Source organism: Girardinichthys multiradiatus, chromosome 21 (genome assembly GCF_021462225.1).
Source record: "Girardinichthys multiradiatus isolate DD_20200921_A chromosome 21, DD_fGirMul_XY1, whole genome shotgun sequence".
Classification (NCBI taxonomy): Eukaryota; Metazoa; Chordata; class Actinopteri; order Cyprinodontiformes; family Goodeidae; genus Girardinichthys; species Girardinichthys multiradiatus.
In genome coordinates, this window is record NC_061813.1 from 19,975,256 (window position 1) to 19,996,790 (window position 21,535).

General features: G+C 40.4%; 1 protein-coding gene across 7 annotated transcripts; it reads right to left on the minus strand.

Moving 5' to 3' along the window:
* Positions 1-1,621: 1,621 nt before the first annotated feature.
* ppp1r16a (protein phosphatase 1, regulatory subunit 16A) lies at positions 1,622-20,265 on the minus strand. 7 transcript variants are annotated; one of them, XM_047350273.1, is made up of 12 exons: positions 20,100-20,265; positions 11,049-11,165; positions 9,690-10,750; positions 8,710-8,780; positions 6,363-6,508; positions 5,950-6,053; positions 5,618-5,742; positions 5,331-5,456; positions 5,177-5,252; positions 4,918-5,047; positions 4,655-4,817; positions 1,622-4,548 (listed from the first exon to the last, which is right to left on the minus strand). In XM_047350273.1, exons 3-12 carry the CDS (start codon positions 9,934-9,936, stop codon positions 4,009-4,011), a joined length of 1,728 nt encoding a protein of 575 aa, XP_047206229.1. In that variant the 5' UTR covers positions 9,937-10,750; positions 11,049-11,165; positions 20,100-20,265; the 3' UTR covers positions 1,622-4,008. The 7 variants fall into 7 exon arrangements, with proteins under 7 accessions (XP_047206229.1, XP_047206224.1, XP_047206223.1 ...); XM_047350268.1 differs by lacking the exon at positions 20,100-20,265 and adding an exon at positions 12,352-12,434 and having other exon boundaries at positions 11,049-11,162; XM_047350267.1 differs by lacking the exon at positions 20,100-20,265 and adding an exon at positions 12,352-12,434.
* Positions 20,266-21,535: the final 1,270 nt, after the last annotated feature.

Sequence of the window (21,535 nt, forward strand, 5' to 3'; positions counted from 1 at the left end):
TCTGGATGTTTCTACTCCAGACTCAGTCCACTGCTTCCGCAGGTCCCCCGAGGTCTGGAATCGGCCCTTCTCCACAATCTTCCTCAGGGTCCGGTCACCTCTTCTCGTTGTGCAGCGTTTTCTGCCACACTTTTTCCTTCCCACAGACTTCCCACTGAGGTGCCTTGATACAGCACTCTGGGAACAGCCTATTCGTTCATAAATTTCTTTCTGTGTCTTACCCTCTTGCTTGAGGGTGTCAATAGTGGCCTTCTGGACAGCAGTCAGGTCGGCAGTCTTACCCATGATTGGGGTTTTGAGTGATGAACCAGGCTGGGAGTTTTAAAGGCCTCAGGAATCTTTTGCAGGTGTTTAGAGTTAACTCGTTGATTCAGATGATTAGGTTCATAGCTTGTTTAGAGACCCTTTTAATGATATGCTAATTTTGTGAGATAGGAATTTTGGGTTTTCATGAGCTGTATGCCAAAATCATCCGTATTAAGACAATAAAAGACCTGAAATATTTCAGTTAGTGTGCAATGAATCTAAAATATATGAATGTTAAATTTTCATCATTACATTATGGAAAATAATGAACTTCATCACAATATGCTACTATTTTGAGAAGGACCTGTATATTTAAGGCCCATTGCTTCCTAGAGCGACATCATGGAAAAGCCACAAGAACCTAGCCAAGATATCGAGGATATAACAGAGGACCTTCACATGGGTTCATCCATGGGCACAATTTCCAGATGCCTGAAGGTTCCATGTTAATCTGTTTAAATTTTTTTTACACGAGTATAAACTCTATCATACAGTTCAGGCAGGAGACGTGTTCTGTGTCCCGAAGATGAATGTGTTTTGGTGTGTATCGGGCAAATCAACACCAGCACAAAACCAAAAAACCTTATGAAGAGGCTTTCAAGAGTGAAACAAGTCCAGCAACAACTTGGGCTTAAAGGGCTACCCAGTGAGGAAGAAGCCATCTACTCCAAAAGCAGCATAAAAAACCAGATTACAGTTTGCTGCGACAAAGACCTTATTTTTCCTAGAAAGTAATTCTGTGGTCTGTTGAAACTGGGACTGAAGGGTTTCACGATTATGGCCATTGTTACATTTGGAGGAAAAAAGAAGCAGCTTGCAAGGTTGAAAACACCATCCCTACTGTGAAGCATAGTGTCATGTGTTGCTGTTTTGTTGCAGTAGGGATTGGTTCACTTCACCAAATAGATGGTATCATGAAGAAACAACAATGTGGAAATATTGAAGCAACGTTTCAAGATGTCAGGCAGGAAGTTGAAGCTTGGGCACAAATGGTTCTTCCAAACGCCCAATAATCCTAAATATTTCATCAGATACGAGGTGGCTCAAGGACTACAAAGTCAATATTCTGGAGTGACCATCACAGTCCCATACAATATTTGTGGGCGGTGCTGACTAAGTTACATAAGGGGAAATAGGCCAAAATTACAGCAAACTATTGTGAGAAGAAACTACTGGACTGATTTAATGTCAGATAGTAAGACATTTTTATACTGGTGTATATAAATATCTGGTTTCAACTATATATAAATGTAGTAATCTGCAGTTACCCTATCCGAATGTGTTAAGTGCATGTGCAATATTAAAATACAAAATCTATTGGTGAAAACAATGTATTTATGTCTTCTCGTTTTCAACAGGGATCAATAAAAACAACAAACTTGTGACGCTTTACAGTAAATGAAGTACATTGTAGGAACATCAAGTCCATGTCATATTATTTAATTCCAAAGCTCTCCAACATTTACATGTGGGGCATTGTGCAAACATTGCAAACCAATGTTAAACGAGCCACCAAATGAAGGCACCAAACTCTGATCATTAAAAATGTGACAATTTTTTTTGAATCACCATACATTTAAACACGTCTTCGATCATTATGTGAATGCAAAAATATTTTTCTTTCAGTTTTTCCTTTGTAGCATTATCTTTAAAAGTTGTACAAACAGTTCTCTTTTCTCAGAGTGAGACAAATAAATAATGCGATTAAATTCTGAGGGTAGAAAAACAAATACTGATAAAAGAATGGAGATCTGGTTTGGAGAAATGTAAAATTGTTCATTGATGTAAAGAGAAATGATTTCATATCAAAGAAAAACAAAATGTACAAATTACACCATTGTAATATTGAAATGCAATTTTTTATGAATTTTAAAAGAACAAAAATCAGTATTTTTCTAAACTCAAAATACAAAAAACTTAAATTATTCAGTAATCCAGACATTTACTTTGAATTGAAATGCATACTTCATACCAGCGATTAAAGGAAGCCACTCTTTATCAAGATAAACCAGTTGATTCAAAAGATAACTTGATGTTTACGCAGACTTACTCTGGATTTTGTAATTCTCCTGAGCTCGAGTGAAAAACTTTACATTCAACAGAACAAAGCCACCAAGAGGAAGGCAGCAGGAGGCAATGCTGGAGTGTGTAGGCTGAATGGAAGAGGAGGAAACATGGGGGAAATAAACATACAAGAGGACAGTGATGGACATCAAACCATTATTGGCACGGGGCCATCCAGTCTCACCAGAAAATGTGCAATAAGAGCGTTAGTCCACACCTTTATGCGACTATAATTAATATCCAGACCTAGTGTGGAAACCAAATCCTAACTCTAAGGATGTACCTTTAACTCCCCCTTCCCCAATTATTTGTCATTTAGGGTAAAGTATATAAGAAGCAGAAGAAAATCGAAAAAAACATTAAAACCTTTGTGCAGAAAAGCGCCAACCAGTGAGTTCTTGCATCATATACAGTAGTTTTGGCCAAGTCAACAGTATCAACACTATACAGTGTATGGATTGTCAATGTTTAAAGGCATGTCCAGCACCCTGCAGAGGTACTTCAGCTTTTTCACATTTTGTCATGACAACCACAAACATCTGCATTTTGACAGGATTTTATGTGATTTCTCAAAGTATTGCACAACTGAACCAACAGGACAACAAATCATTTTTTTAAAGTTGTTACCAATGAAAACATGAAAAGTCTGGTGTGAATGGGATGATCTAAAACCCCTAAATAAAATCCAGCACAACCAAATGCCTTCAGTCACCTAATGAGTAAAAGAAGTCCACTGGTGTGTGGTTTAATCTGAGTATAAATCCAGCTATTCTATGAAGGCCTCAGAGGTTTTAAGAGATCATTAGTAAAGAAACGGCATCATGAAGAACAAGGAACCCACACATGGTGGTGGCAGCATCATGCTTTGGGAATGTTTTTCTTCAGTGAATGAATGGACCGAAATACAAGACAATGCATTAAAAAAAATGGCCATCTAAGACTAGGGCAAAGATTCAACTTCTAACAGAACAACCGTGAACATACAACCAGAGCTACAATAGAATTAACAAGTCAAAGCACATTCATGTTTTACAATGGCCCAGTCAAAGTCCAACCCTGAATCCAATTAGGGAATCTGTGGAGTATTGAAAATCTCTGTTCACAGATGCCCTGCATTTAACCTAACTGAGCTTGAGCTAATTTGCTGAGTAAGTCCAGACTCTAGATGAGCAAAGGTGGTAGAAACATAAAAGACTGACAGCTGTAAGTGCAGCAAAATGTACTTCTACAAAAGAGAAATGGGCAGCCAAACATCAGATTTATTTTTTGTAGAAAAAACACTGAGAACCATGTATCTTTTACTATCCACTACACAATTATGCACTACCCTGTGTTGGTGTACCACATAAAATCCCCATAAAATAAACCCAAAGTTTGTGGCTTGATAAAACGTGAAAAAGTTCAAGGAATGTGAAGAATTGTGCAAGACACCGTAACTCCTTAGCAAGACAGAAGCTCTTCTCTGTGGGTGTTTTTGGAACATGTTGTGTTGCAGATTTTCTAAACCAACATAGTCATTACACATTCTGTCGTGAGATCAGATTGCATGTGGCCTTAACTGACAGTGAAAACATGTCTGTTCTGAAATGTGTTTGTCACTTTGAAGGGCTTCTGCCCCCTGGAGGCAGCAGAGAGCATCTACATGAGGCCACAGCATGGCTCCTTATTGGTGGTCTGCTCCTCCTCAGGGGCTCGAAGTTTCAGCAATGGAGGATCTCCGCTGGCTGGGGTGAAGAACACCTGGCTGGGAGAAGCTGACTGCTCTGGAGTCGGAGTCATTTGGATTTCTGATTGAGCCTGAGGGGTTGTAATTTGGGTAGCTGCAACAGAAGGCTCCTCTACCTCTACAGTGGAGGGCAGCGGGGGAGGAGGTGCAGGATACTTATTTAGCTTGGCAGCTGCCCGCTGGCGCTTCAAGTCAGCCAGGGTTTGGTGCGATTTTTCCCGAGTCATACTGTCTGCACCCTCGCCCTCTGCATGCCTGGCTCCAGACGCAGGACTGAGCTCGTAGGTGGCACTGCGATCCATGCGGCCCCCACCGCTCCACAGCTCTCCGGGCACAGAAGAAGCCAGAGACACGGACGTCTCGCCATTTGCTACGCTAGATGATGCAATCTTTCTGTCTGCACTCTCCAGTTCCTCCAAATGCTTTGCTGCTGTTGTTGCACCAGCAGCGGCCTAGAAAACAAGGGAAACGTTCAGTAAAATAAAACAAAACTAACGGGTTCATCACGTCACACTTTTGATGAGATAAAAGAAGTAATAGAAGTCATTTTTTTGTCACCATAGCAACATGCTGCAGCAGCTCATTATCAGTCTGTCTGTCTTCGTCATCATCCTGTGCTATAGGCTGGCGGCCGCGTTCCTGCCACACGATTGCCTCTTTGTGGTGCTCCCGCCGGTACAGACTGGAGCGTTCGTTCACGCTGACCCGACGCACCACCTTCCTGTATGGGCAAATGAGATGGAAATGAAGTCAAACACTTCACTGCTCCTACTTCTGGAAGAAATTTCAAGCTCTGGTGTCTCTTGAATTCCCTTATTTACCCTCTACTTCCAGTGCTGGATACTCGTCTTTGCAGCGTGCCCTTCTGCTTGTCTTGACTTTTCATGATGGCATCGTGTTTGTGCTTCAAGTCCATCAGTTTGGATCTGACCTCTTCATCAATACATACATCTGAAAAGGAAGCAACAGGTCCAGACAGAAAATTACACATTTAGCAAAGGTATTTGAGAGAAATAAATGGATTTCTCTTCAACAGAGTAAATCACATTGCAAAATGATTGCAAAACTCTCTGATCTCACCGAGCGGCATCTCATCTAAAACAGACTTGGAGTTCAGATCGGCTCCGTGGGCCACCAGCAGCTCCACTACTTGGATCTATGGATCACGTGAAAACAAGCAATACTCAGAAGATAGTTAAAAATAAGGTTGTTTAAAGGTGGATGCAGCACGAACCTGTCCCCAGCAGGCAGCAGCATGAAGTGGCGTCCATCCATCGGAGTCTTTCAGCTCCAGCTGAGCCCTGTGATCTACTAGCAGCTCTGCTACAGACATATAGCCATTGGCAGATGCTATATGGAGCTGAAATGAGAAGGAAAAAAAACAAGCCTTTTTAAGTGCTGGACGTATCCTATGGGTGCGAGTCTGCAGCTGATGGAGGCTGAGACTACATACTGGTACCCTCTGAGACTGTGTACCATGTGTTACAATAATATTTATCTAGATGTTTTCTTCTTTCTCACCAGTGTTGCTCCATTGTTGTCCTGTGCATTTAAATCTGCTCCAGTCTGAATCAAAGCCTGGATATCAGCAAGCATTGTCATCTCTCTAGCTCCTCTGCATTCATCTATCTGGTCCCGAGTTATCCCTGGGAAGAAAAAAAAAAACCCCAAAGATATTGGTATCCTTCACAGTGTAAGTGCCACCTAACTTTAACTGTAAAAAACATGAATTCATTAAAGTTATTTTTTTCTGTATTTTAAAGGATTTAATATTCAAACAAATATTTGAAGTTAAACTACAATGCTTCAAGGGGCAAAATAAAACATTTCTGGTGTTGACTCTGCTTCCTGACCCTGTTCAGCCATAACCATCTCTAGCAGCTCGAGGGTAGCCTCATCCTCACAGAGGTCATAGGCCATGTTGCCATCTGCATTGACAGCCAGCGGGTCAGCGCCGCTACAGGAAAATACACACGTGGACAGACATGCAAATTGATCAGGATCAGAGTACCACACCCTCATGTACAAAGCAATGTTTTCAGAGACAAACTGCAGCCATATTTCCATTGTTTTTGCATATTCCGTTCATCTTAGCCTCCAAATCTGTTTATCCTCTGAAAATAAAAACATATATTCTAATACAAGAGGAAGAGGGTCTGCTTATAGCTGTCAAAATATTGTATGTAATTATACAATTCTAAACAATAGAAATACAGAAGAGAAAAGGGCAAATTGAGCATGAACTGCAGATCTGTATTAGACTCACGCCTGGATGAGGAGCTGCACTAGTCCAGTGTGTCCACAGGTGGCAGCAGCGTGCAGCGGTGTCCACAGCTCACTGTCACAGGCGTTCACAGAGGCACCGGCGTCCAGCAGGCACTGCACGATCTCCACAAAGTCATCAATGCAGCACTGAGAAGAGAAAACACAGGTAGATGTCCAAGAAAAAGCCGCACCAGGTGCATGCAGAACATAAAAAGGTTCAAAACACATAAATGGGTAAATCTTTGCTTGATTTTAAATGCAACAACTAAACTTGCTTAAGAGGAAAAAATTGTATGAACGGCTCAGGCTTCTGCTGTGCAAATAGAAAGTTTTTCCTAGAAGACGACTGTGCTGTGACTGATTTTATAAAGAGTTCTTTGTATTTAAAAACTCTCCTTTCATGAGAAGAGGCAGAAACTTACATAAACTTATAGGGAGAATGAATGATAAAAAAACAAACTGAACATGTTAGATACACAGTTAAATCAAAGGAATTACTTTATTTCCTCTAAATCTGACTTTTTGAAAGCAAGTATGGGCTTCAGAATATCCCCTTCATTCTAAAACGTCTGGGCTTTGAAGAAAAGCGGGCTGGAACTATCTGCGCCCTTATGTAAACTAGGATAACTAAAGATTTATACATAATACAGACAAAAAAAAAAGGACACGATGGCAGCAAACATGACAGACACAACACAGGAAAGTCAAACATTTAAAAAAATTGTGATTTTCGTTTGTTACAGATCTGATTGTTCACAAACAATCCAAAGACTAAAAGTTGCTCCTAGTGACAGCAATCTTCGATTTTTCTTAGAATGTTCCCTTGATAAGAGTTATTCACAAAGCATTTAAGGCCTTAACAGAGCTCCTAACTTGAGGAAATGTTAAAAGTAGTGAGGAGAACCTTGAGTGAGCCTAGGAGTATATCAAGCAGGGTGGATGGTTGAAAGACAAAGAACGGAGAGATATTTTCCATAAAATGATCAACAGTGAATTAATAAAACGCTAATGTCTCGATCGTGCAGGGATCCAACTCCTAAACACACGAGTAAATGAGCAAATAAACTTCTATAACAATCATACAATTATTAATATAAAGATAAGATAAAGTTTATCATCCTACATGGGGGGAGATTAAATAGTTTCAGTGGCAGGACAGATTCAAGGTGAACCTCTAGTAAGGTAATATTAGGAAGATAAATAAATAATAGAAACATGAATGAACAACAAGTGAATAAATTACAAACAATATCATAGAGAATTATTTTAATTTTTACAAACTGTAAAATGCTTCAAAAATAAACATTTGAAAAAAAAATTTTAAAAGTAAAACAAAGTCCAGGCTGGTGCTGAAAGCGGAGGGAACAGCAGAAATGTTCTACCAAGTCTGCCTCTTTGTGATCCTGGGACCAAATCTACCTTTCAACACTGCTCTGTTCTCCTCCACCAGCTGTGCCAACAGCAGGCTCTGCTCCCCGTTCCAGTTCAGATTTCTCCACCTTTTTTTTCTCTCCGTTTTGTTTTGGTTAATATGGAAGGCAATCACAGTACAATGCTGACAGGTGATACATATCAAATAGACGAAGCAGGAAAACGACCAGCATGGCGAGTAAACAATAAGCAAATCAAAATAATGAGCATGTAAATAAGGTCCTTTCAAACATTGTGATGTTGTGTAACAATCAATTCTCTCAATGAATGAGTTTTATCAACATGATTTATACTTTTCTTAATCCAGTCTAAATTTTATTATCGCTTGATTTCTCTAAATTGATTACTAGGGGCGCATTTGTTTTATTTTTTTGTGTTTTGTAACAACCAATCACAGGTTTCAGAAGACAGCGCCCCGCCTAGCAACAGGGTCAACCACACATCCTCACTAAGATAGGAAGTTATGTCTCCTCGCTCAGAGTTGCTCTCAGCAGCGAACTGAATCACCCTGAAGCGAGGAGTCCTTGCCAGCAAAGTTAGGAGCTCTCAGAGGACTCTGGGAATCTTTCAGAATATGGGCCCTGAACTTCTGCTGACTCATGCAGGAGTAGGTCTGTGTGCACCTACTGTTGTATGTGGTTTCTGGAAAAAAGTAACATTGTTTGAAAGTGTTTAGGTGCTGACAAGTTTTTGTTATGTAAAAACCAGGCCTGTACATTTCAATTAATAATTAAGTTAGTTTATTAGTTATTTGTCAGGGACTATGTACAAAAACAGTAATCTCACAATGAGGAGAGATGCTTTAAACCAGACTTAGCCACAGCTACTTTCCATCTGCAGTCCCTGGGCAAGTGTGCACAATAAAACAATTCACAATACAAAACATTACCATTTGCTCATCAAAAATACGCGTGTACCTGATGCAGGGCTGTGAGCCCATCCTCATTGACTAGATCTGGGCTGACACCACTGTTGAGCAGCTCTCTCACTAGAAAAAGCAAAAGCACACAATTATGAACACACACACCCACCATAGAGGCAAAGCCAATTTCTGGTCAGGGTTGATATAGTTAAGGCACATCTGTTGATCCTCAACAGAACCAAATTTGTTTCTGGACAGAGACCAATGAAAATGTTCTTCCTTGATAAATCGTTCAAGTTTAGCCAGATTGGATTTGAGAGCATTCGTGAACATCAATGTTCAAGTCCTCCCAAAGGTCTTTAAATGAATCTAGGTCTGGATTTCTACTGGGCCATACACTTGGATCTAAACCAGTGGTTCTCAATCCTGGACCTCAGGTCCCACTGTCCATCATGTTTTAGATGCATCTCTTAACCCAGCACACCTGATTCAAATAATTACCTCCTCAGCACACCATCGGATGCTGCAGAAAGTCTCTAAATCACCCATTTATTTGTCAAGTGTCTGGCAGCAGGGAAACAGCTCAACCATGCAGGACAGTGGGTCCTGAGGATCAACTTTCAGAACCACTGATCTAAACCACTGCATCGCAGTTCTGGCTCTACGCTGAAGGTTGTTGTCCTGTTGTAAGGTGAACCTCTGCATCCAGCAGGGTTTCCTCCAAGCTTGTTCTGAATTTGCTCCATTCATCTTCCAATCACGTCTGATCAGCTTCGCTGCTTCTGCTGAAGGAAAGCATACCCACAGCATGACGCTGCCTACACCTTGTTTCACTGCATTTTCACTGTGATGTAAAGTGTTAGTTTTCCACCCTAGGTGTCTTTTTGCATGTTATCAAAAAGATGAATTCTAAGTAATATTTTTACATAAAAATCACAGTAAAACACATTGAAGTGTGTCGTAACGTGACAAAATGGGAAAAGGTTTGAGGGAGATGAATAGTTGTGCACCGCACTGTTTGTGTTTATATCTCACCTTCCTCCACGTCATTGCGGGCAGCTGCTTCGAGCAAGGTGATAGAGTTGGGGAATGTCACTTTTGTGGTGCGTTTCTTCTTTTTGTCTGCTTTGGCCCTTGATCCTCGTGCTGCATCCTTTTCCATCTGCGCCCAGGCCTTTAGCTGTTGAGTACGGCGCTTCTGTGCATGCTTCAGGCGCTCTGTGGCACTCAGTCGCCCGACTGTGGCCATCTCAGCCAGCAGTTCACCATGATCTGCCGCCATGGCGAGCAGGATCGTAACTATATTGTGCTGTGTTCAACTTAGTCTGTGGGATTAGATTCTTTGATTCTTTTAGTGTTTGGGTTTCAAAACTTTACATTAACCCCCCCTCATGTCTTCTCTCGGGTCAAAGAGCTACATCGTAGTGTCTAGCAGAACATAAAAAAGGTCTAGGTTTTCTGTGCATAAATAAATAAATTACAAAAAAAGAAACTGTTGAAAAATAATTAACTTAAGTTGCTTTTTCTCTAAATAGCTCCATGATTGTGGTGGGTTAGCAAAGCTTTATTTAAAAACTTTTATTGTGCCAAAATGAAATGTTGTTGACTTATTACCTAAAGGAAAAAGTGCTAACTTCTGCAAAGTTTCAGTCCTTTCCATTTCAGGCGTAAGTAGACTTGCATAGATACATTCAAGGACACAAAGAGAGGAAAAAGGTGGGACTTGAAACACAGAGTCAAACTACTCTGATGGTCGGGCTCTTCTTCTGCCCCCTAAGCGTTTAATTCGTACTGGTGCTGATTATGTCCAAGATCTGGATCCGACAGCAGGTGGTGATTTCAGAATCCACTGGCAATGAACAAACGCCTGCATTATGCAGACAGAACCAGGAGGCTCAATGACAACACACATGTGCAGGGTTCAGACCCAGTCCACTCCAGTCCCAGTGTATTTCATATATCCCATGGAGGTACACAGTAAATGCCCCACGGCTCGTTCTTGATGACGTTCGGGATGCACGTTCTGGTGAGACTTCAGGAGAAGAGCCGACAGTGTGGAGGTTGTAGTGAGCAGCTCTGCTCCTCTGTGATCTAGTCTGTGGGCAGGAAGAAAAAACGTGAGCGCTACATTACAATCTAATGCATGCGAACTGCACTCCCAGTAGTGTTTTCTTTAACCCCTGAGTTCCCTCCTCTCCCTCTTCTCTCCTGAAGAAACTTGAGATGGTGGGATGCTTTTCATTAATGACTGACACAAGCTGAAGTTTAACACACACTTTGCATGCTATGGTTGTTCCCACACGGATGAGATCAAGACAAAATACTTAAAAACTAATGTTCAATGCTGCACGTTCTAACTCTAGCAACTTCGGACATTAAGATCTCTCTCATTACCTTTCGTTAACATCCAGTAGAGATACACGACTCACACTCGCCTCTTTCCAAGCTACTCATGTATTATTCAGGCTGTGGCCTGTGCACGCAGGGAGGAAGGTCAACTAGAAGTACCTACTAAGATAGAGGGAGTGAATGATAAGACAGAACTACAGCAGCAAATAACCAACCAACAGCTGAAAAGGTGAGTGATGTTTAATGCACACAGTTCCATGAATCGGTTGACTAGATGACAAATAGCTGTACTCATAATGATTAAAAATATCAGAAACTTCCTCTCAGACGGTCAGTCTCACAGAGGTTTATTGTTCCTACAATGTTTTACCCGAACATTACGATACATAAATCTAGAGTGACTTATAAAACTATGATCCTCAATAAGCATTAATATTTTCAGCATATAGAGATTTATCTTCACACTGTTTCCTTTGACGTTTATTGGGAATGGTCTATGTTAAGATCCAACTACTCGCCCTCCGTCACAAATCACTACCCAAGGATCTCCTTACGTTGAGATTTAAGAAAAAATTCCCAGATCAGCCACTTAAATAATGAACAAATAGGTACTAAGTATGACCAGGATACATGGTTACTTGTTACATTTGCAACATGCTGAGAGGAAACTGAGCTTAACTCACCCACCTCCTAAAAAGGCAAAGCTATGAAACATTCAATCTGTGTTCACATAAAAAAAAAAAAAAGAAACAGGAACAAAACTTAGAAATGCTGATAGACTTGACTAATAACCAGCAAGTGGCAGCATTAGTACACATACCAAATTATTCAGTAAAGACAAGAATCAGTATGGAGCTACCAGATACAGTTGTGCTCATAGGTTTACACACCTTGGCTTAATTTCTGATTTTTTACCCTTTTTTTACAGAATATACAACAAACCCAAAAATGTACAGGAATTGAAGGCTGTTTTTACAGGAAGAATTGGCAGCTTTACTGTGTGTGAAAAGAAAGTGTCTCATTCACTACCTTAATAAACATGGGCAACATACGCTTTTAGGAAGCAGGGTATGTAAACATTTGATTGGGGTCATTTGGGCAGTTTCTGTTGTCATTGTGATAAAACATAAACACTATTCTTTTATCATAAAAGGTTTAATATAAACAGTAACTGGGAGTGACAGTAAAAATGTAAATTATCCTACATATTCTCTGGAAGATGAGCACAATTCCTAGATACCTTTCTAAATGCATTCAACATTTTGAAACAATGCTAAACGTTAAAACATTAAATAATGTTTGGGTTTTATTGGGAAACACCTGTACAATTGGATGTTACATTTTTCACCTCTGCAAGACCTCCTCCTGACAAAGCAGAACAACTGCATGTCTCTTCTGTGTACGAAAACCATTGTTCACGGCAACCTATGGTAAAAGAACAATGAGGAAGTGATCACAGCCAGATGAAGAAGCTCTATGGAGAGGATTTGAGGCAACAGACTGGTATTCACTTTACAAACTACACGGAGATAACATCAAAGCCATAACTGAACTGGGCAGACCATTTAAAGTTCTGCATGGACAACACCATCCCCACTAGTACAGCAAGAATGTCTGTATTAGCGAAACATTAGTTTATCAACGACATACCTGCACAAAATGATAATCGAAAATCAGAGTAAAAACTAGTGGTGCACCGATTACAGTTTTCTGGTCGATCACGATCACAGATTTTTAAAAAGCCTGATCTGCCGATTTTGGTCGCTACCGTTTTTTTTTTTTTAAATAACCGACACTGTCAGGTGTTATAAGGTCACAATACACCTTCAAAATTCCAATCTTATTTTATTGAAAAACCTTGAACATTACCAGTGAAACAATACAAACTTGTTTTGACAACATGAGGAAGTGCTCTCCACTATAAATGAAACAATTACAGCATTGCAGGTACTTTAGTCTTTTATGTTTCACATTTGAAAAAGAAACAAAACTTGCACAACAGGGCCAATCGATTGGCCAACCGGTTAATCGGTGCACCCCTAGTTAAAACCCAGCTCACAGTTTTTCCGTTGGATCACTTCAATTAATTTGCCCTTGCTATTGGGTCACTGTTCAGGAAACAATGGAAAGGCAGGTTGTGTATGTCCATATGACAATTTGTTAATCTGTTTGCTGAGGACATGTTTTCAAAATTTTAACGGGAACCACATAGGGAAATGAAGTAAACAGCAAAGAACCCTCTCTCCTCTACCTCCCATACATTTAAACATTAATTTAGCATTTTTAAGTCAACTACACAAACCAATTAGATGGCTTTTTAGATAAATATTACTAAGCACTAAATTACCAAAGCATTACCAGTTTAGGAGATGCATGAATATACTGTAAAACCATAACACAGCACCAGGACATGTTTTACAAGCCCTCAGGTGAGTATCTATGAAGCTTTCTGAATTGAAAAGTTTCAATCATAGTTAAAATATCTTGACTTTCATCTTTAAAAATAGATCATTATTAGTACACAAATATATTGCTCTAACATAGTATTCATACACAGATATGATTACAATTTTTAGGCAAACCTCTTTAATACACACTTTATCAAAAGCATGTGAAATCAAGTGGGTTTCAAACAGACCAGAACATAAAAGAAACAGCATTTTGGGCCATCTGCACAACAGATCTTGGTGCTTGCTTCATTGTGTTAGTTTTTGGTAGTTTGAACAGCAGTATCATGAAAAATACTGAGCTTAGCATATTTTTGACAACAATGAACCGTCCTATACGTGACCACCCTACTACTTACTCCAAGAGTGCACCAACCAGACCTTCGGATCTGTCCTGGTCAAAATGGAGAATTGCAATGTCCAGATGAGTTTAGAACCTCAGATCTGCCTCAATAAGACTGATATCTTGGCATTTAAATAGCATCGAGCAAGGCTCCAAATGCAACACAGCTCTATCTTTGAGAGCTGGTCTCAGCCAACACATCTCTAAATCACTGTTAACCAAACACAATCTCTTGAGTGACAACAATCTCATTAACAACTTAAACTTCTTCCTGGCAAAAGGGAATTGCCTCTTTAAAACCTCCTGACTGTTTACTAGGAGGCTTAGCTGTTGCTGTTACATCTGATGAGCACCTCTATTAAACCTCTTTCAGACTTGTCCATCATTTGCTGGAAAAATGGAAAAACAAAACGTTATGAAACAAACACATAAACATGAATGCCATGGAAGAGGCAAAACATTATGAATCTCCAACAATCCTTTCATTACCACAAACACGCAATCAGGGCACAAGAGGACAATGTTTGCAGATTAGCGGCCTTGGCAGAGGGAGATGGACAACTCAAATCTCAGTCAAAGCCAATCAGTGCAGGGTATCAGAGGAATAAAGCTCAGCTCCAGCCACAGACACTACGATACTGAGCAGTGTGAATTTTCATGTCATTTAAAATAAACAGATGTTTGCAGTAAAGAAAGAAAATCTAATTTCTAGAAAATGGCAATTAATGCAATATTCTTAAAGTGAAGAAACATCTACAACAAGCCTTATACACACCTTTATATTACTCAGAACAAGCACAAGGATTGTGTAAAGTAATAGCTTGCTAGTTGATATTACTGAATATTAATATAACAATATACATGTTGTGGATACCAATGTTTATGTCCACCTTACCAAAACCGTTGCTAGACGAAGGACTTTTTGTACATTGATATTGCAAATTAATTCTGCGTCCAAAACTGAGGGATCAAATTGCAAATTCAATCACAGCCTTTCCTAAACTAAGGAAAAACCTTTTTACTACATTAATTTTCTAGCAATGCACAAAACCCAAATGCAAAGGCATAAACAGTTACAGGATTGCTTTAAACTTTTTTTGACAGGTGCTGTGCTGACGTTATGTCGCCTAGAAAAGCGTTAAGGTTGAAAAACTCCTTGGTGCATTGCAGGCACCTTTTGGTATCGCTAACAGCACATCACTAACAGATGCCTGAGAAAACACACTTTTTTAATCAAAATAAATGCCAACGAACTACATTGGTATTGCTGTTAGACATGCTGATTTTGGAACTGACATTTTAGCCTGATTAGCTTGACTAAAACAGAAATAGTGGTCGCCATGTGTATTTCCCTGTGGAGAACGGAGATCCTTCATCCAGAGATTTTCAACAAGTCAACATTTCCAAAATCAGCAGTTTCCATAACAGGCAAACACTGAAACCTCCAAAGGATAAAACAGAAATTGTGGCTTCCTGTTATCTGCTGAAAGTCTTGCACTCATGGAATGAACTGCAGCCATGTCTCAACGTTTCGCAGTAAGTTCTGTTTCCTTTTAAACAGCTTCTTACATCCCTGTGCTTCCTCTTGACCCGTTTTTAAAACAGCTCATTGAAACTGAACTTTGTCTTTAGACTCAGCAGCGTCATCTACCAAGAAAAGGGTTGCTGTCCGTATGACCCGGTAAGCATGGTTTCCAACTGACCGATGGTTAGGGCTGATAAAGCTGAAAGACATCGGACTCCGTTCACCAGCTGGTTTCTCAGTGCGTCCCTCGCTGTGATGACTTTGGCAGGATAATAAAATCATTTTTTATACCCAACTTGTCACTTCAAAGAGCTTTTACTTATCCACTATCCCACTCAGCTCCAGTCCACCACGGAAGCTGGACAAAAATCAAAAGGGTCTGTTCCAGTGTGTAAACATTACCATGATAGTTTCTGACTTTGTATATTCCAGTTATGATTTATATGCCTTGATCATAATGTATTTAATAACAATAATTAATGGCAAGGGGAAAAAACTGATTCTCCATGACTCACTGATTTAGGGATATTTGGGTTCTTTCACAATATCTGTTATGGAATATGTTGCTGACAAGACTGTAAGGACCTTGAGAGTCTCTGAGTCAGGCGCAGACCAGTCAGACGGAAAATATAAGGTAGGATCACCAAGAAAACTCCAGAAGCAGCTCACTCATACTGAAAAATGTGTGTTTTGTCTTCGGAAACATTTTGCAGCATCGATCTGACAGTTATAGTCTTCTTAAATTAGAACAGGGGGAGGCTGTCGGGAAACACAAACTTTCTCTCAACAGCTGTAATGAATAGAGTACTATGAATACACACACAGTCACAGAAGTTCTTCCATCCTTCAGATGGGTGGTACCTCAGTGGAACAACTTGACCACACTTCCCAGAACACGGCTACACAGCCGACACCTCTGCTCAAACTTAAATCCGACCACACAGAGCCACTAAGTGCTTCATCCATGGTTTATCACCATGAATCAGGTCCAAACTGTGCTGCGTACTGCCAACAACGCAGTGCAACTATTTGATGAAGCACTGTGCACCTTCCTGACTCGTGCACTGAAACAAACAATGCTGAGTCAATGTGGTTTGATGGTTCGGGAACGATCCTGCATATAATCCAAAACAAAGCCAGAGCTGCCTGGCAAATCAAACAGAAAGGCTTTTTTGCCACTTACCGTGCAGCTTTGAAATCAATTACGGAAGAAGCGGAGCTTAAAACAGCTCGCCGAGTGAATAAATAACAACAGGAGACTGTTTGCATCAGTTTAAACAAATGGATGAGACAAAACATACGATTCTGGGGTTGCGCAAAATCTGTACATGATAATTCATCCGGCAGCCTTGAATGAAAGATGAAACGAGAAGCACAGAAAGAGAGAGCGAGGAGGCTCTACAGTAAGCTCTGTCATGTGTAAAGATTTGGGTTGCACCATATAATTAACCAGAAATCTCAGTAATTCTGCCAAGTAGCCAAAGGCCTGGTGAGTGAGTGAGTGAGTGAGTGACACACACCTTGGAGTAAAAGGAAAACAGTGAGTAAATGTGGACGAAAGAATCTGGAAACTTTGCTTTCGAGATAAAGTCTGAATGCATAATTTCTCATTTTTCAACATGGAAATGATAGTAAGCCAAGCTGCCGGCAGCAGGTAAGGAACAGACAGAGGAATTTAAGCACATGCAAAGCCAAGCCTCTTTGAGCCATCTGGATTTTTGTAATCATTATAAAGCATAAACCACCCAAAGCTTACCAACAAATCTCTTTGTAATAACTAGTGAAGTCACAAGCTTGGTTACAAAAAGGATTTGCCAAAATCGACCTTGTGTTTGCACATTTTCCCAAACTTCTGCTATGCAGAGAATTAAAGTACCCATCTGAGGAGGTTTGGAAGAGGTGCGTTAACTGACTAACAGCATGGGTTCGTCCCACATGTACCCTGCACCACACCCCAGCTTTCTCCCTTATAAGCTCACACAGAGTACAGTCCACTAAAGCACGTGTTTTAACATCTAATCTTACTATGGTATTAAACTATGGTATTATTTCCTTCCGGATCCACGATATAACCTGAAGCTGTGCTCATGCCTTCACGTTGTGCATCACAGAGAACCCACCCTTGTCCATATTATAACATTTACAAATACGTGACTATATTTACTGCTGAAAAGCTGTTTTAAAAGTACTTTGCTCATACTCTGCAATACCTAGGAGGCCAGCTTTACAAGCTTTAATGTGCGTGAGCTCATTAGGGTTAAAAGTCTTGGACGCAGAGTTAAAGTCCAATACTCGGGTGGTTGGTGGGGCAAGTTTTTCACAACTATTAGGGCACAATCATGAAATAATTCCAGACTTTCCAAAACACAATCCATTTCCCAAAGATGTTATGTCTGTACCTTGCAAAAGTATTCATACCTTGAATGTTTTCACATTTTGCCACAAACTTTAACGTTTTCTATTGGGATTTTATTTGATAACATAAATTATTGCACATTTGTGAGATGAAAAAAAAAAAAGGATACAAAGATTTAAAAAAATAAATGTGGTGTTCAGCTCCTCCCTGAAACAATGCTTCATGGAACCACCTTTTGTTGCAATGACACCAGCATCTCTTTTGAGGCATGTCTCCAGCTTTGCACATCTACGGTATGAGATGTTTTAACATTTTTACTTGCAAATTAGCTTAGCTTAGCTTAGTAAGATTGGACAGATAGTTTGTGAACAGCAAGTCCTGTCACATTTAGGTCTGGACAGGGAACCAGGAACGCCTGCTGGTTAAGCTGGTTATGCTGTGCTCCATTTCCCTCTACAGTCGGAACTAGGATCTAGCAATGACATCAAACCCAACCTAGCTATGTTCCTGTTCCATGTTTCAAAACTAGTGTTAACTAGGGAAGATTGCATAGCACTGTATGGGAAAGATTTAATGAGATAAATGGTTTTAATAAACCATTTTTACTGTGATTATTCTAGTGAAAGCTGCCATATTGGAAGAGACAACCTGTTTTCCTAACTGGGATTCCACTTTCAGACCTTTCTGCTCATTTTTGAATTTTGAAAATTTCCACTTGTGAGCTAAAAGGTAATTAAATCACATCTTTAACCATTCCTGCACTGCCAATGCATAATAATCTTTTTCTGTTTGTCCAGTCATTTGTTTATTTCCATGTTTTGGATCCCAGGACCTCTGTAGCCTCTGGGCCATGGGTGTCAAGCAACAGTCCCATAGGGCCGGCGTCCTGCCACCTTTGCATCTCTGCTTCAACACACATGATTAGATCATTACCAGGACTCTGTAGAACTGGACTGCATGCTGAGGACGCAACTGAGCCATTTGAGTCAGGCGTGTTGGACCGGGGACACATCTAAGGTTGCAGGATGTTGGCCCTAAATGACTGGAGTGTGACAACCCCCTGATCTAACTGGTTTCTTCCAAGGATTACCCTTTTATTTAGCTCTATCCATCTTCCCATCAACTGCTATCAGCTTCCCTGTCCCAGCTGAAGAACGTTTATTTAAGGGTATCAGAGTAAATGGGGCTTAATGCAAAAGAAAGATTAGAAAACCATCTAAAAATCACCTTCCACTTCTCAATTATGTGCCAATTTGTGTGGGTCTCTTACATAAAATCCCAATACAACACACTGAGGTTTCCAGTGGTAAAATGTGAAGAAGTTCAAGTAGCACTAATGCTCTGCAAGACAAGTTTTACTTTTATTAAAACGACCTTTTGAATAACCACACGTATTTTTTTTTTTTTTTTTTTAGCTCTACCAGTGAGAAACTTGTCAAATTTAAAAGCAAAGCATTGTGAGACGACTTTATAATCTAATTACTTTATTACCAGGGCCACACAGTTCACAACACAGAGGCAAAGGTTTTATAATGGAGATATACTTGACCCTGAACTTGACCCTAACATATGCACCTCTCACACCACCTTCACCGTTCCTGGCATGATGGTGTTTTGTAAACTTGTTGCTTCTTCGTGCTGAGGTTTTTAGTCATCTCAAACTGTATCCTGCTAAGGATAAAGTGGGAAAAAAAATCATATTTCCCTCTACTTTCCTAATGTGGCCTCTTTTCTCATCTAACAAGGGCAGCGCCTGTGAGTGGGCAGCAAAGCCTCGGTGACCCGTCCCCCTCTTGTCTTGTGTCATGATGTCTGTCTGGATGGGTTGTACTGGATCTCTAATTTCTCCTCGGGGATCAATAAAGTATCTTTGAATTGAATTGAATTGATATCCCATTGTCAACCATAGTTTATCGCTTTTCGGGCGACTTTAATTTCAGGTGAACATAGAAATAGCCTAAACAAGTTGGGCTTTTGTTTTGATTTATTGCCATTTTAAACGGTAATTAGACGCTCCAGCAGCAGCAGATTAGCTAACCCTCCATTGAGGTCCACCTACACTGGTTCAACAGGTAGTTGTTGGTCTGACAGGTAGAGAGCAGTTTAACTTTCCTGCCTTCATTCATAGCAGCAAGACTCCAACGGCCAGGACGTCTTTTTTCTCTTTGCAATGTCATAAAAACACCTGAGAGCACCTGGTGAGAAGAGTTTAGCGAGTCGGCTACAGAGAAGTCACGTCATGCTAACGTTACCTTAGCTGGCTGCAGCTGAGCTGCTCCTTTGCCAGAAACAAGCCGCCGTGGAGATTAAACGGTGTTTCATGGAAACGGCGGCGACTTTATTTAACTGACAGGGAGTTGATTAAACCTAGCCGGACGGAAACTTCCAGTTGAACTTTATAGAAAGCTTAGAGGCGACATCTTACCTGTGGAAGTGGCTGTCAGCGGCGGCTCCTGTTCGGCTCTGCGGCTGTAAAAACCGAGTCAGCTGCTGTCCTCCGCCTCAGCTCCTGCCTGCCAGCCCTCAGGGGAACTGCCTCACCAGAACAACCTGACCTGCACCCTCTCCTCCTGCAGCGCAGCTTCCACTAGAGGGCGACAGAGTCTTCGGGGTGAAATGTTTAGCTTTTATTCAGTTAAAGCATACGCCCGCCCCGTTTCATCACCTTTGAACCATGCATTCGTGTTTTGTTGATAGATCAACACAGATGAGTGCATCATTGTGAAAATACATGATATCCACAGCACTGACTGGGCCATTCTAATACACAAATGCACTTCAAATCATTCCACTGCAGCTCTGTCTGTATGCTGAAGGTCATTGTCCTGTTGCCGGAAGGGGAAACTCCTCCCCAGTCTCAAGTCTTTTACAGCCTAACATTTTTTTCTTCCAGGGTTGCCCTGCATTTAACTTCATCAATATTTCAATTAACTCTCACTAACGTCCCTGTCCATGCTGAAGGAAGACATCCCCACAGCTTGATGGTGCCACCACCATGTTTCATAGGAGTTATGATGTGTTCAGGTTTTGCACCTGACATGGGATTTGGAATGTAGGCCAAAAAGTTCAGTTTTGGTTTTGGTTTGACACGTGCACTTTCTTCAACATGTTAGCTGTGTCCCCTAGATGATTAAGGGCAAACTTTAAATGAGACTTCCTGTGGCTTTATTTCCAAAATTGCTTTCTTCGGGCCACTAAATCCTGGATTTTTGCAGTGCACAGCTAATAGTTGTCCTGTCACGTCTGAGCTTTAGGGTCTCTACAGCTCTCTCACAGTTACCAGAGATCTAATTTTTTCCCCTGGTTAACACTCTCCTTGAAAGGCAGTTTAGTCTTGGTAGGTTTGCAGATTATTTCTGACATGTCTGGTGTGTTCCTACGTCTTAATGAATGTTTCCTCACCAGTGTTCTCTGATAAGCATTGGAGGCATTCACTGAACAGCAAGTCAAATTTATTTATATAGCAAATCTAAAAAAAAAAACACAGTAGATAAGACTGCTTTATGTAATAAAAGTCTTACAGCTAAACAACAAAAAACCGTGAACATGGTCAATAAAGGTAGCAGAGCAAACACACACAGATGTAACAACTGTATTTGTACTGAGATGAATTTAAACAAAGGTGTCCTCTTATTTATAGATTAGATGAATTCTGAAGGAAATTGTTTGCATTGGATTATATTTTGGGATATCAGAGTAAAGGGGGCCGCATACAAATGTAAGCCACACGTTTCAGATTGGTATGTGTAAAAAAGATTTTTAAAATGTCATTTTGTCTTCTACTTCACAATTATGTGCTACATTGTGTTGGTCTACCATTTAAATACATTGAAGTTAGTGATTGTGGTTACTAAGGAGAAT